Source organism: Rattus norvegicus, chromosome 10 (assembly GCF_021556685.1).
Source record: "Rattus norvegicus strain SHRSP/BbbUtx chromosome 10, alternate assembly SHRSP_T2T, whole genome shotgun sequence".
Lineage (NCBI taxonomy): Eukaryota > Metazoa > Chordata > Mammalia > Rodentia > Muridae > Rattus > Rattus norvegicus.
This window is the reverse complement of record NC_141543.1, coordinates 6,579,395-6,594,885: the sequence shown is the minus strand read 5'-3', so window position 1 is coordinate 6,594,885 and position 15,491 is coordinate 6,579,395. Positions and strand designations below refer to the sequence as shown.

Below are 15,491 nucleotides of genomic sequence, written 5' to 3'. Positions count from 1 at the left end.
ACTTCATCACCAAGCTGCATCCCCAGTTCTCTTTCCATCTTTTATTGTACACATTTTAGTTTCTGTGTGTGAGTGTAAAGGTCAGTGTGTGGGAGTGGGTTCTTCCCGCCTCTAGGTTCTGGGGAGAGCAAACTCAGATCCTTAGGCTCAGTGGCAAGTGGCGTTGCCTGTTGAGCCATCTCATGGCCCTGACTTTTATTTTCTGACAAGTTTCACAAAGTTGCCCAGCCTGGCCTTAAACTCATTCTGTAGTCTAGGCAGGTCATGAATTCTCAATCTTCTGCCTCTGTTGTGGTTTGCCCGGGAGTTATCTGTATTTGGATGCCCCAAGGACAGCCACTTAGTCACTACTCAGGACTCAGGTGACTTCACCAGAGCCTTCTCCCCATTGAATTTGTAAAATACAGGTGAGGGAAGGAACAGGATAGAAGGAGGCCTGTCATTGGATGAGAAGGAAGGATGGGCGGGAGAAGAGTTTGAAGGAAGAGGAGGAGACAGAAACGGAAGGGAGGAGGAGAGGAGGGAGAGAGAGAGAAGCCATGGCTGGTGGCTTTAAGATTCTGCTCCGTGTATTTACAGGTTGTTATTAATATTCTTAAGGGATGGATGGTATTGGACTTTGTATGTTTAGGTGGGCAATTTTATCTTACCATTTGGGTCAAAGATTATTATGTTGTGTGTTCTTTTATTTGACAGTTTGTCTGTAGGAAAGTATGAGACACTGGGCCGCCATGGAATTGGAATGTGTGCTTCTGGCAAGATATCCAGCAGATACCTTGGGGCACTGCAGTGCTGGACTTAATGGGGATAAAAGACAGTGATACTTTTTAAACTTTTTTTATATTTTTACAACAACATGCCTCAATTTCCCACGCTGGAGTGGCAGGCTAGTACCAGCAGCTGGCCTACACTTTAAATAAACCTATGACTGGCCACTTTGAATTCCAGAAATTACCTTACACAGACAGATGCATGCTTGCCATACGGGACCTGCTGGGTTCTTTATGTCATGCTGTGTTGTTTATTTGCAAGGTTGGATGGAGTGAGGGAGTGGGAGGTGGAATTAAAGATTGCCATGTGTAGTTTGACATAGTGGTTGTTTCCATGAACAAGGGCACTCTTAATCAAATGAGGAAAACAGGGCATGACAGCAGGGGACTGCCTTCTATTGGACCACAGAACATTCCCAGGGTTTTTGTTACAGATGCACCAGGTGTCTTCTGTATCAACGACAAGGTAGCAACAGGAAGTTGACGAAAAAAAATACCAGGGCACTGGGAATGGTTAGAAACAGCTTAGGGCAAAACCTCTCATGTTTCTCTCTCTCTTCCTTTCTCTCAACCCCTTCTCTCCCTCTCGTCTTTCTCACTTCCTTCTTTTTTCCTTTCACCCTATCTCTTTCTTCCCCTTTCCCTCCCTCTCTCCAAAAGAAATGAAAATGTCAAGAATTAGGCATATCTTGTCAGTGATTTCTCTAGGCCAGTGTGGTTGCACATGCCTTTATTCCCAGCATTCTGAAGCAGAGGCAGGCAAATCACTTTGAGTTTGAGGCTATCATGGTCTACATAGTGAGCCAGAGCCAGAGCCAGAGAGCCAGAGAGCCCGAGAATGCCAGAGAAAGAGCCAGAGAGAGCCAGAGAGAGAGCCTGTGAAGGACCAGAAAGTACCAGAGAGAGAGGGGTTGTAGGTAAATTTTTGTGTGCCTGGATAGGTAATGGATGGTTGTACAGGTGAAGACGTAGACACACAGACAGGTAGGAGACAGGGTCGTGATGGGTAGGCATGCGGGATATGTGGATATAGTAGCAGCCTGCTGTCGTGGGAGGATTGTGCAGATCCAGTAGCTGGGTTTGAATGCTACTCCAGTGGTCCAAGCACTGAGTAACACGCTCTGTGTTGCCATCAAAAAGAGGAGATGGTAAAGGACTGAATTCATAGTCTTAAAGGAGAGGACATTTTATTATTTCATTTTATATTATTTTTTTAGACAGGGTCTCACTAGTATTCCTGGCTATCCTGGTACTCAACTATGTTGTCTAGGCTGGTCTCAGGCTCACAGAGGCTCACTTGCCTCTGCCTCCCAAGTACTGGGATTAAAGGTGTGACCATCACATGCAGCCCAATGGTTTATGTATTACATTAGAATTGTGACTTCAGTAAGATGGTTCAGTGGATAAAGGTGCTGTCACACACACACACACACACACACACACACACACACACACACACACACACACTCAGTAAAATGTTAGAAGTTGTGTTGTATTGCCAGGTGTGGTGGTGCACATCTTTAATCCCAGCACTTGTGAGGCAGAGGTAGGCGGATCTCTGTGAGTTCAAGGTCAGCCTGGTCTACATAGTACATTCTAGGGTAATAGGGATGTTACAGAAAGAAATCCTGTCTCAAAAAAACCCAAACAACAACAGCAAAAGTTATGCTGTGTAAACATATGTGGCTCACATGTTTATGTATACATGTGGAAGCCAGAGGGCATCCTCAATTGTCATTTTAACTGTCATTCAAAAATCAAATGTCTTTGATTTAAAAATAGTATATATTTAATATATATGAGTACACTGCTCCTCTCTTCAGACACACCAGAAGAGGGCACCAGATCCCATTACAGATGGTTGTGAGCTACCATGTGGTTACTGGGAATTGAACTCAGGACTTCTGAAAGAGCAGTCAGTGCTCTTAACTGCTGAGCCATCTCTCCAGCCCAAACTTTTTTTTTAAGTGTGGGTTCTGGGCTTGAACTCGGATCCTAATGCTTGCTCAACAAGTGTTTACCCACTGAGCCATCACCTCTGCTCCCGACAGTACCATTTTCTGTGAACATCTAGCATCGGAATGCACACATAGTACTGGCATTTGGGCATTATGTGTGCTGAACCATCAAGGTAAAGGTCTGGGGTCTTTAGTGTATGAAGCAAGCATGCAAATGATCTGTATGATGCCCAGGTTCTTCAGGTTCGAGGGATCAAGGTCCCCTCAGGTGACAGCCTCCCCCATCTTGTGAGCAGGGGACTTGCAGCAGCCCTAAGACCACCTCTTCTTTGCTCCTGTGACTTGGTGTTCAAGCTCTCTGGTCACTGACCCTTTGAAGTTTGCATACTTGTGCGAGATCCCTGGATATAGGAATCATGATCTATTTCTTTGAACCTACAGCAGCAGGATTGGAATCCTGTGAGTCCCTGTTCCTTCATTGTGTGACAGCGCCCTTTGCATGTGCTTGTGTTCCCAGGATTGGAATGTCACATGGCACACCAGCAACCCTGACTTTACCAAGTGCTTTCAGAATACGGTCCTCACATGGGTGCCTTGTTTCTACCTCTGGTCCTGTTTCCCCCTCTACTTCCTCTATCTCTCTCGACATGACCGGGGCTACATCCAGATGACACACCTCAACAAAGCCAAAACTGTAAGTCACCTGGTGTCCCTCTGGGGTGGGGCATCCAGATACTTGTGTAGCACAGGTTAGCCTTGTGTAAAGAAGACAGAAGAATGTGCTAGATCAAGGCTGGGAATTTGGAGGCAAGCATAGGTCAAAACTCAGGCCACAGGACATTTGAGTGAAATCCTTAACCTCCATTGCCTCAGTTTCCCTATGTTTACACTGGGGAAGATGGAAACTTTCTCAGGGGAGTCTCATAAGCTCTTTGTTTACTAAAGCAATTTCCTTGTATTTATTTATTTTGACTGTGGAAGTATTTTCAGGGCCAAGAGGATGGCTCACTGGATAAAGTACTGCGCAATGTGAGGACCAGAATCCCTGTGAACATTGAGGTGGAAACAGAAATTCCCTGGGCAGGCTGGCTAGCCAGACTATCTGGAAAGGGATCCCAGGCTCAAATAAGAGACACTGAGTCAGGAGTAGAGTGAAAGGTGCCTCAGTGGGCACCTGTACCTACACACATGTGTGTCTCCCCACACAAGTACAAACATGACATTAACATGCTGAAAAGGTTATGGTCCTGAAATTAGTTTAGGTTATAGGGAAACTGCAAGAATAATACCAGAGCCTGTGCTGGCCCCTCTGCCTGAGGCTCCTATTGGCCAGCCTTTCCACTCTTGTCATTTGTTTCTTTCTTAGTCTCTGCTTTCTCCATATGTACATATTTCGGTCATTTTTTTTTTAATTTGGCCATCAGTGAAGAGGTGACATGCCCTTGTGTTCTCTAATTCTTTATTTTTATTTCTTTGAGGCAGGTTCCTACTTTGGAACCCAGGCTGGCCTGAGATCCCCTGCCTTTGCCCCTTCCTTCATTCTAGGGTTTCAGATCACTATGCCTGGCTTGTCCATCATTCATTAGTGTTTCTTTCCTCAAATTGGACTGTTCTTTTATTAAGTATCACCAGTGACAGGTAGGGATAGAACCATCTTGGAGTTGTGACTAGAGGTCAGATTCTGAGCAAGGTACTAGGGGTATGAGAATTAAACAGCTGGGAACGGTGGAATAAACCTCTCATCCTAGGACCTGGGGGGCTAAGGCAGGAAAATCCGGAGTTCAAAGCCAGCCTGGGCTCCATAGTGAGGCCCTGTCATGAAGAAAGAGAAAGGGTAAGAAGCTGACTCTTTATCTGAGAACCTTGGAGGTTAGCTGGTGTCCTCATGGTGACATTTTTGGGATACTCAGAGAGATCCCAGGATTGCTGCTGAAACATGTCATGATGTCCCTTTTCTTCCAGGCCTTAGGATTCTTTCTGTGGATCATCTGCTGGGCAGACCTCTTCTACTCTTTCTGGGAAAGAAGTCAGGGAATGCTCCTAGCCCCGGTGCTACTGGTCAGCCCGACACTGCTAGGCATCACCATGGTGAGGGTTGGCTGGTGGGGCTGGCAGCAAGAAATGGAGGACGTGGGCTGTGGTGTGGCTGAGTGGTAGAGTGTTTGCCTGGCATGAGCAAGGTCATGAGTTCCATCTATAAAAGAGAAGCTGCGTTGTGAGCCAAACAGGTGGCACATGCTTTCATTCTAGCACTTGGAGAGATGTGGAGGGCAAGGCCAGTCTGGCTGTAATAGTGAACTTGAGGCCAGCCTGGGCTATATGGGAGCCTTGTTTCACAAAACCAAGAAATAGGGGCTAGAGAGATGCTCAGTGGCTAAAAGTGCTTGCTGTTCCTGCAGAGGACTCAGATTTGGTTCTACCATGTACGTTGAGTGGCTCACAACCCTTTGTAATGCAAGCTGTAGGGGAATCCTCTTCAGACCTTGCGGGTACTCGAATATATTTGGTATACACATAGACGCATACACATACCAATAAATAAAAATAAAATATCTGAAAGGAACAAAACTTAAACCTAAAACCAATACACAATACTGAAGAAATGGCTCAGAGGATAAAGATGCTAGTGGTATAAATCCCATGCAAAGGAGGGAGAAGGGAACCATCTATGTGCTCTGACTTCCAAATGTTCATTATGGCGTGTGTGCACACACACAATAATAAAACATCTTAAAACCTCTAAAACAAAACATGCAGAATCTCTAATGTTAGGGAAGCCGTCAGCAGCAGCTGTGTTGCCTACCCTGACCTGCAGCTCCCTGCATCTTTAAGTGCAGCTCACAGAATGTCATTTATAGGAGTTTTTCAGGAGTGGTGGACTGGGAGTCCTCGAGAAGGCTTTAGGGACATAATGTAAAAATGGCCCCTAGGATCCTACATGTAAGCAACACAGACAGCTGTGACTTTAAATTTACAGATAGACGGTGAGTGTGTTTGAGTCTGGTAGGACTCTTGGTATTGTGCTTGAGCTCGAGGTCATTTTAGAGTGGGACAGGCACCATGTGTCTCCTCTTACAGGTGAGAGGCCCAGGACTGTGGATGAGGTCATGGGTAGCTGAGCCACACTTGGGTCCTGTGCGAAACCCAGAAGGGTTTTAGAGAGCGGAGACCTTGGCAGCTGGAAGAAGAGGAGGAAGAGCAAGCTTAGAGCAGACTTGAGGGCAGAGAATCAGTTTATCTGAAGGGTTGGAGCTGAAAGGACATATACAGGGAAGAACAGGCTGTAAGTCAGGAACAGTGGAGGCTCAGGAGGGAGGGGTGGTGACAACGAAGACACGGTGGTGCTGACGGCTGTGTTAACCAGGTGTCAGGCACAAGACCAACTCCTGAATGACCTATGTTCATGTATTTGCACATTCTTCTCATGTTGTAGTTAAGTGAGTGGAAGTCCAGAGAAGTGAAGGAGGTGGGCCAAGGTCACAAAGCCAGGAAATGGTAGAGCCACATTCCCATGCTGCTCTGATGTCTGTGATGGCTCTTGGCTTATTTTCTGGCTCTCTGGCTGGGCTCGATTCCTTGCGGGCACTTAGCAAACATATTCTTGCCCTGACTATGTGTGAGATAAAAATGTGTGGCCTGGCTGAGCACAAAGAGATCAAATGGTGTCTCTATAAAAGACTAAAGCTGTGTGTCCTGGTCTGTGGAGATCTGAGCAGGGAGCTCTGAACTTGGATCTGGGGCTTGTACTTAAGGAAACTTCAGTGAAGGGAAGAAGAGTGGAGCTGAAGCCCAAAGGGTAAATAGGATGAAGGGACTGACCATTGCAGATCCAACATTCAGGGTAAGGAAGAAATGGAGGCTTGGCCTGAGTGCCTGGGACAGGCATGGAGAGGAGGAGATGAGAGAGGATGTTCCAGTAGGAGGTAGAGGACCCCAAGGCACTGCAGCCTCACAGTGAGTGGGGTCTGCTCTGCATTGTCTCCTCTCAAAGCTGGATCTCACCTCTAAACTGAGCTTTCCTCACATCCCTGTTCGGGTCTTACTGGAATCCCGTGACTCAGGGACTGGAGGACGGCTTAGTCGTTAAGAGCACTTGCTGCATAAGCATTAAGAGCTGTTCAGATCTCCAGCACCCATGTAAAAAGTCTGGCGTGCCACACATATCTTTAATTGGAAAGCAGAGGCAGCTTGGTCACCAACCTAGCTCTAAATTAAATGAGAGGTTCTGTGTCAAGAGAATAAGGCAGAGAGTGAGAGAGCAGAATACTCAGAATCATCCTCTGGACTCCACCCAAGTGCACCCATGCAGACATGTGCATATATACTACACACTGTCACACATACACACAGATAATAAAAAGAAAGATACCTTTAGAAAATGACTACAGCTCTTTAGGTAGCTGCTGTGGTACTGTTGTGACTGGGCTAAGGCCTCCTCTCCAGGCAGCTCTTGGACCCCTGAGACATGCTTACTCAGACACCATGGGACCCTGCAGTCCTGCCTCTCTAACCTCTTGTATACTTTTCCCTTCCAGCTGCTCGCCACCTTTTTAATTCAGTTTGAGCGAAGGAAAGGAGTCCAGTCCTCAGGGATAATGCTTACTTTCTGGCTTGTAGCCCTACTCTGCGCCCTTGCCATCTTGAGATCTAAGATCATCTCTGCCTTAAAAAAGGTAATCGGGAGAGATGCTTCCTCCATTTTGTATGGTCATGTGTTGCCATGGGAATCACAGGTTGGGGACCAAATAGGTTCTGCTGCTTTTCCAGGAACATCTCTTTTTTTTTTTTTTTTTTTTTTTTTTTTAAATTTTTTTTTATTAACTTGAGTATTTCTTATATACATTTCGAGTGTTATTCCCTTTCCCGGTTTCCGGGCAAACATCCCCCTCCCCCCTCTCCTTCCTTATGGGTGTTCCCCTCCCAACCCTCCCCCCATTGCCGCCCTCCCCCCACCAGTCTAGTTCACTGGGGGTTCAGTCTTAGCAGGACCCAGGGCTTCCCCTTCCACTGGTGCTCTTACTAGGATATTCATTGCTACCTATGGGGTCAGAGTCCAGAGTCAGTCCATGTATAGTCTTTAGGTAGTGGCTTAGTCCCTGGAAGCTCTGGTTGCTTGACATTGTTGTACATATGGGGTCTCGAGCCCCTTCAAGCTCTTCCAGTTCTTTCTCTGATTCCTTCAACGGGGGACCTATTCTCAGTTCAGTGGTTTGCTGCTGGCATTCGCCTCTGTATTTGCTGTATTCTGGCTGTGTCTCTCAGGAGCGATCTACATCCGGCTCCTGTTGGTCTGCACTTCTTTGCTTCATCCATCTTGTCTAATTGGGTGGCTGTACATGTATGGGCCACATGTGGGGCAGGCTCTGAATGGGTGTTCCTTCAGTCTCTGTTTTAATCTTTGCCTCTCCGTTCCCTGCCAAGGGTATTCTTTTTCCTCATTTAAAGAAGGAGTGAAGCATTCACATTTTGATCATCCGTCTTGAGTTTCGTTTGTTCTAGGGATCTAGGGTAATTCAAGCATTTGGGCTAATAGCCACTTATCAATGAGTGCATACCATGTATGTCTTTCTGTGATTGGGTTAGCTCACTCAGGATGATATTTTCCAGTTCCAACCATTTGCCTACGAATTTCATAAACTCGTTGTTTTTGATAGCTGAGTAATATTCCATTGTGTAGATGTACCACATTTTCTGTATCCATTCCTCTGTTGAAGGGCATCTGGGTTCTTTCCAGCTTCTGGCTATTATAAATAAGGCTGCAATGAACATAGTGGAGCACGTGTCTTTTTTATATGTTGGGGCATCTTTTGGGTATATGCCCAAGAGAGGTATAGCTGGATCCTCAGGCAGTTCAATGTCCAATTTTCTGAGGAACCTCCAGACTGATTTCCAGAATGGTTTTACCAGTCTGCAATCCCACCAACAATGGAGGAGTGTTCCTCTTTCTCCACATCCTCGCCAGCATCTGCTGTCACCTGAGTTTTTGATCTTAGCCATTCTCACTGGTGTGAGGTGAAATCTCAGGGTTGTTTTGATTTGCATTTCCCTTATGACTAAAGATGTTGAACATTTCTTTAGGTGTTTCTCAGCCATTCGGCATTCCTCAGCTGTGAATTCTTTGTTTAGCTCTGAACCCCATTTTTTAATAGGGTTATTTGTTTCCCTGCGGTCTAACTTCTTGAGTTCTTTGTATATTTTGGATATAAGGCCTCTATCTGTTGTAGGATTGGTAAAGATCTTTTCCCAATCTGTTGGTTGCCGTTTTGTCCTAACCACAGTGTCCTTTGCCTTACAGAAGCTTTGCGGTTTTATGAGATCCCATTTGTCGATTCTTGATCTTAGAGCATAAGCCATTGGTGTTTTGTTCAGGAAATTTTTTCCAGTGCCCATGTGTTCCAGATGCTTCCCTAGTTTTTCTTCTATTAGTTTGAGTGTGTCTGGTTTGATGTGGAGGTCCTTGATCCACTTGGACTTAAGCTTTGTACAGGGTGATAAGCATGGATCGATCTGCATTCTTCTACATGTTGCCCTCCAGTTGAACCAGCACCATTTGCTGAAAATGCTATCTTTTTTCCATTGGATGGTTTTGGCTCCTTTGTCAAAAATCAAGTGACCATAGGTGTGTGGGTTCATTTCTGGGTCTTCAATTCTATTCCATTGGTCTATCTGTCTGTCTCTGTACCAATACCATGCAGTTTTTATCACTATTGCTCTGTAATACTGCTTGAGTTCAGGGATAGTGATTCCCTCTGAAGTCCTTTTATTGTTGAGGATAGCTTTAGCTATCCTGGGTTTTTTGTTATTCCAGATGAATTTGCAAATTGTTCTGTCTAACTCTTTGAAGAATTGGATTGGTATTTTGATGGGGATTGCATTGAATCTGTAGATTGCTTTTGGTAAAATGGCCATTTTTACTATATTAATCCTGCCAATCCATGAGCATGGGAGATCTTTCCATCTTCTGAGGTCTTCTTCAATTTCTTTCCTCAGTGTCTTGAAGTTCTTATTGTACAGATCTTTTACTTGCTTGGTTAAAGTCACACCGAGGTATTTTATATTATTTGGGTCTATTATGAAGGGTGTCGTTTCCCTAATTTCTTTCTCGGCTTGTTTCTCTTTTGTATAGAGAAAGGCAACTGATTTATTTGAGTTAATTTTATACCCAGCCACTTTGCTGAAGTTGTTTATCAGCTTTAGTAGTTCTCTAGTGGAACTTTTGGGATCACTTAAATATACTATCATGTCATCTGCAAATAGTGATATTTTGACCTCTTCTTTTCCGATCTGTATCCCTTTGATCTCCTTTTGTTGTCTGATTGCTCTGGCTAGAACTTCAAGAACTATATTGAATAAGTAGGGAGAGAGTGGGCAGCCTTGTCTAGTCCCTGATTTTAGTGGGATTGCTTCAAGTTTCTCTCCAGGAACATCTCTACTCTAGACCCTTCTTCCTGTCTACAGGCAAATGCTAACTCACACTATACTTCTGTCTGTAGTGCCTCTGTAAGCTGGCCGGGTTGGAGCTGAGCTGAGCTGGGAGCTATGTTTGCCCAGTGGCTGCTCCCCAAGTACCCTAGACATGTTGACCTTGGTGCTACCAACTGTAACTCTGACAGGAAGTTGTTGAGGCTGGCTCCTTGTGCCACTCTCAAAACATTTGAAGAGTATACACTTCTTGGCTAGTCTGTCATTTCTTGTTATCTGGGAGCTAGAGACTGGCAAGAGCATGGAGGAGGATGGAGGGAGGGAGCGTGGAGGAGGGAGGATAGATGTGGAGCACTTATGAAAGAACAAGGACAGTGGACAGGGACAGTGGCTGGCACGGTTGAGTTTGTGTTTTCCTAAGTGCTTCTTCAGGGACTGCACATTTCTCATGAATAATCTGAGGACCATGGCCAGTGACTCTGATGAGGCACCTCTACCTCAGCACTGACAAGTGGACAGAGGCTTCTTCATTGTGGGACACTGTCCTGTGCTTTGTAGGATATCTAGGGCCACCCTGGCCTCCATGCCCTTAGTTCCTGGTGTGTCAGGAGCTAATGTCAAACATTCCCAGAATCTACTAGAATTGTTGTCTGGCAGGCAAAACCACCCTTGGTGGAGGACTACTGGTAAGTTCAGCAGTGGAGAAGCCAGGGCATAGAAAGGTTAAGTAAATGGATAAGGTCCCATAGCCAGAAGGAGCAGAGCAGATCTATTCCACTCCCTGCTGTCAAGGAACAGGAGATGAAGCCACCTTCCTTCTGTTTTGTTTTCAGGGGAGGGAAATGTGGGGAGGTCTGTGGCAGGGGAGGTGGCTGTCTGCAGCCTGCTCTTCGGGCTTATCTTAATCCTTTTTACTCTTGCTGTAACCAAATCCATAGTCAGGCTGATTAAGAGAAAACAGAGGTTTATTGAGCTTGTGGTTCTGAAGGCTGAGAGGTCTGAGGTTTTGGGGCAGCATCTGGAGAAGGCTTTGCTGGCAGATTTCCTGCAGAGGCCCATGATGGGCCATTTCCCACCATCATGGCCCCTTGCCACTGAACACCATTACCTGTGACTTGAGGATTTGATGAATCATATGTACCCTGCCTTCAGGGAAGATTATGTTAATCTGTGTCCCTGTCTTCTCCCCTCTAAGGATGCTCAAGTGGACATGTTTCGAGATTCTGCATTCTATCTCTACTTCACCCTCGTGTTCATTCAGCTTGTGCTGTCCTGCTTCTCAGACAGCTCACCCTTGTTCTCTGAAACTGTCCGTGACCCGGTAAGTGTGACCCAGGCATGTATGCCCAGGTGGAGAGAAATAGGCAGTTGCAGCTAACTCTGATTCAGGTCCTGAACCCAACACCATCTAGGTACTCGTTCTGAGTCCCACTTCACCAATGCAGACTCACATTCCTTTCTTGTGGAAGCCCATAGCAAAACCATTCTCACTTGTCAGGCAGAAACCTGTGCTTGGATATACCAGTGTCCTGGGCTGCGCCTTACAAGCCAGCTGGCAACTTTTACTTAGCATGGTGATTTTAGAAAATGTGAGTAGAACCCACAGTGAGATCCAACTGCCCAGGCTTTCTAGAAAAATGGGAAATTTTGGTAGATTAAGGCCATGGTCCTCAGGGCTGTAGGTGGTAGGAGGTAGGGCTGGGGCTGGGGCTGGGGCTGGGGCTGGGGCTGGGGCTGGGGCTGGGGCTGGGGCTGGGGCTGGGGCTGGGGCTGGGGCTGGGGCTGGGGTTCCACATTATTTTAGATCGTGATTCTCTGCTATGGTCCCCACCATAGCAGACCTCTGCCACCTCTGCCAGTTCCAAGGACATTCTGTGAACTGCTGCTTCCTGCTGGTCTAGCTTTCTTCCTCCCTCTGAGTTGCCACTGAGACTGTATTTCCTTTATCCCTGAAGCCTGACCTTGCTGTTTGGCTCTCTGTAGATGTGTGCTGGCTCCCTGTTTGGAACATTCCTTTAGCTTTGCTGATTTGGTACTTGGTATTTATACCTCCTTTATTTTTTTGCAGGGCTTCTTTCTTTATGTGAACACACAGCTCAGTCACTGAGGGGCCAGGACAGGGCATAGCTGTCCACCAGCTCCCTGCTGTGCTAGACAATTTACATGCATGCCTCTTTTTATTTTTCCTATTTTTCAGACAGGGAAATGGAGTCTGAGGGACTTAAGTGCCTTGCCCACTGTAAGTGGCAGAGCAGGAATTTGAACCCAGGACTGATCCTTCTATAGAACCCCATCACTTCTCTTGGTTATACTCCACTTAAGGGCAAGTTTTATAATGGTTGGATTGGTTCCTTAGGCCCAAAGGCAGAGATTGCTCTGGGATCTTGATGCCTTAGGCAGGGTTGCCATTTGTGGACTGCTAAAACAATGTAGGGGGAGGTCCTCTGAGGCCTGCTTGGGGCCTCCTGGAATACTGGATATGGCTTCCATCTGTCTACTTACTCTAAAATCAGGAAGGAAGTGGAGGGTACCAGTGTACTCAGAGTTATGCTGAAGTCCTGGCGTAAGGCCAAAAGTTGGTTCCCTTTGAAACGTTGTGTTTATTTATTATGACAAAATATATTTAACCTAAGATATCATGTTACCTGCTTTAAATGGTTCAGAGCCATCAGGAGGTTTTGATTTCATTCATAACACAAGTATTGTAGCTGGCTGACTTCAACGGGGACTGTGTTAAGACACGGAATCATGGACCCCTTCTGGGGTCAAGCCTAACACAACTTGACAGCATCCCTAGGTGGTATGTGCGTTGGTGTGCAGGTGTGTGTGAATGTGCAGAGAAGCTTAGGTGGCACCAGTTCAAAGCTCTCAGACTTGAATGAGCGATTTTTTTTCCACTTGCTTTTTGCTATGCTACAGATGCCAGTGTTTCACCATCGAGTCACATCCCTAGTACCAAAGGACATATTTTTGAAGACTAAAAATATTGGGGCACTGGCAGAGCCTCTTAGGAGACAGCTATATTAGGCTCCTGTCAGCAAGCACTTCTTGGCATGTGCGGTAGTGTCTGGGTTTGGCATCTGTATATGGGATGGATCCCCAGGTGGGGCAGTCTGACAAATACAGAGGCAGATGCTCGAAGCCAACCATTGGACTGAGCATGGGGTCACCAATGGAGGAGTTAGAGAAAGGACTGAAGGAGCTGAAGGGGTTTTTAGCCCCATAGGAAGAACAACAATATCAACCAGCCAGAGCCCCCCAGAGCTCCCAGGGACTAAATCACCATACAAAGAGTACACATGGAGGGAGGGACCCATAACTCCAGCCACATATGTAGCAGAAGATGGCCTTGTCGGAAATCAATGGGAGGAGAGGCCCTTGGTGCTATGAAGTCTTGTTGCCCCAGTGTAGGGGAATGCCAGGGTGGGGAGGCAGGAGTTGGTGGGTGGGTGGGTGGGTGGGGGAAGTACCCTCATTGAAGCAGGGGGAGGGAGGATGGGATAGGGGGTTTCTGGAGGAGAACCAGGAATGTAAATAAATAAAATATTCAATAGGAAATATTGGGGCTCAGAGAAGTTGTGTTATCACAATATAATTTATACCTAATTTATGCCAAAGAGGAACCTATTTTTGGAGTTGGGTTGACCCTGAGGCTCTAAGTCCACCTGTGTCCTCTTGTGTCCGTAGCAGATATTTGTAAGGCCTCTGATGTATGGTACAGCGCTGCTAGAAACTTAGCAGTGTGCGTTGTAGTCAGGATTAAAGCAATGGTCAGGGGAAACTTATCATCCCTTAGAGATAATGCCTACAGCTGGCACACAGAACAAAGATCAGAAAACAGGATGGTAGCAGTGAAAAGTGTATCTTTATTAGAACTGAAAAGGGAAGTGTAAGTGCCCTCCACAGGCAGCTGCTGGCTTAAGTAAGCATGTGTTTCTGGAGCACCCTTTTCCAGGTCCAGGGCCTTTTTATTGTAAAAGGGAAGAAGGGAGCAGTCTCTGAAGGGATGGGCTGTACTATGGCTGTTGTCAGTGATTGGTTCTGGGTGTTGGAGGCTCGTACACTCCTTGGGTGGTCCAGAGCAGTTCTGTTACTGGTTTTGAATTTAACCTTCATACTCAGTCACAAATATCTGATCCTCTCTTCCTGCCTTAGCTGGAAGAACTGTATATAGGACGTGAGATGTCATCCTGGCTGTCTTTGAAAGATACAGTCTGTCACGTGTCCTCATGCTTAGAAGCAAGCACTTTTCTGTCTGGGTCTTCCTTCCCTTCCTTTCTTTTTCTTTTCTTTTTTATTTATTATATATGAGTACACTGTAGCTGTCTTCAGATACACCAGAAGAGGGCATCAGATCTCTTTACAGATGGTTGTGAGCCACTATGTGGTTGCTGGGAATTGAACTCATGACCTCTGGAAGAGCAGTCAGGTGCTCTTAACCGCTGAGCCATCTCTCCAGCCCTCTTTTTCTTTTTTAAACACTTTAACTTACTTTTAGTGTGTGTGGCCACCTGTGTGTGCCACAGTGTGTTCTTAGAGGTCAGAGGACATCCTCCAAGAGTCCTTCCATTGTGTGAGTTCTTGGGGATCCAAGTCAGACTTGGCAGTACCTTTACCCAGTCATCTTGCTGTGCAGCCATCTAGCTATGCAGTCTAGACAGCTTTGGAGTCGTCATCCTCTTGCATCAATTTTCCCAGTATTGGAATCAGAGGTATGTCCTATCATTCCTTACTTGGTAAGTTTTGTTTTGTTTCTGAGATAGGGTCCCAGGCTGCCCTTGAACTTGAGATCCTCCTGTATCTGCTTCCTGAGCACTTGGATTACAGGTATGTGCCACCACACTGGGCTTAGGTGTCTTAGTAAATGACTCAAGTCCTGTGATGATACAGTATGTCACTAAGATCCTACAAAGTTTCCTTTCTTCATGGCTACCTACTCCACTCCAGAGGCTAAATACTGAACCTTGCTCAGAGTGTTCCAAACTTCATCTTTCTTGCCACCTTCCTTCTGCTTTGGGTTTTAAGGAATTGAGCAGCGCTGTCTGTCTGTCTGTCCTCCAGTCCTCCACCCCCCAAAGCTAGGCTAAAGATGAATCAACCTTGACCTCTGTCCTTGAGGTGAGATGGAAGGGGCATGTGTGTGTGTGTGTGTGTGTGTGTGTGTGTGTGTTGCAGAATGGACAGTCAGGGCTAATGGTCCCTGAGTGCCAGGAATAACAGAAAGGCTGCTGCTAAGTGAGAAAGTTTTGTGCTTATGTTCACTTTGTGTGTTTTAATGGGAGGGGCTCCTAGGAGACATACTATGTGCAAAGTTCCAGATGTGTGATGGAACTTATTTGTG

At 46.1% G+C, this 15,491-nt stretch overlaps 1 protein-coding gene across 29 annotated transcripts in view; it reads left to right on the top strand.

Annotated features, from left to right (window-relative positions):
- The window catches only part of Abcc1 (ATP binding cassette subfamily C member 1), a 126,153-nt gene that overhangs the window by 35,850 nt on the left and 74,812 nt on the right, over window positions 1–15,491 (top strand). For 13 of the 29 annotated variants that reach the window (XM_087569725.1, XM_087569727.1, XM_087569722.1 and 10 more), the window contains exons 2-5: window positions 3,246–3,422; window positions 4,691–4,816; window positions 7,264–7,401; window positions 11,346–11,471. In XM_087569725.1, the coding sequence (XP_087425851.1) occupies window positions 3,246–3,422; window positions 4,691–4,816; window positions 7,264–7,401; window positions 11,346–11,471 (567 nt within the window). Of the gene's footprint in view, window positions 1–3,245; window positions 3,423–4,690; window positions 4,817–7,263; window positions 7,402–11,345; window positions 11,472–15,491 lie in introns of those variants that run through there. The other 16 variants (XM_087569739.1, XM_087569738.1, XM_087569737.1 and 13 more) reach the window with 3 other exon arrangements.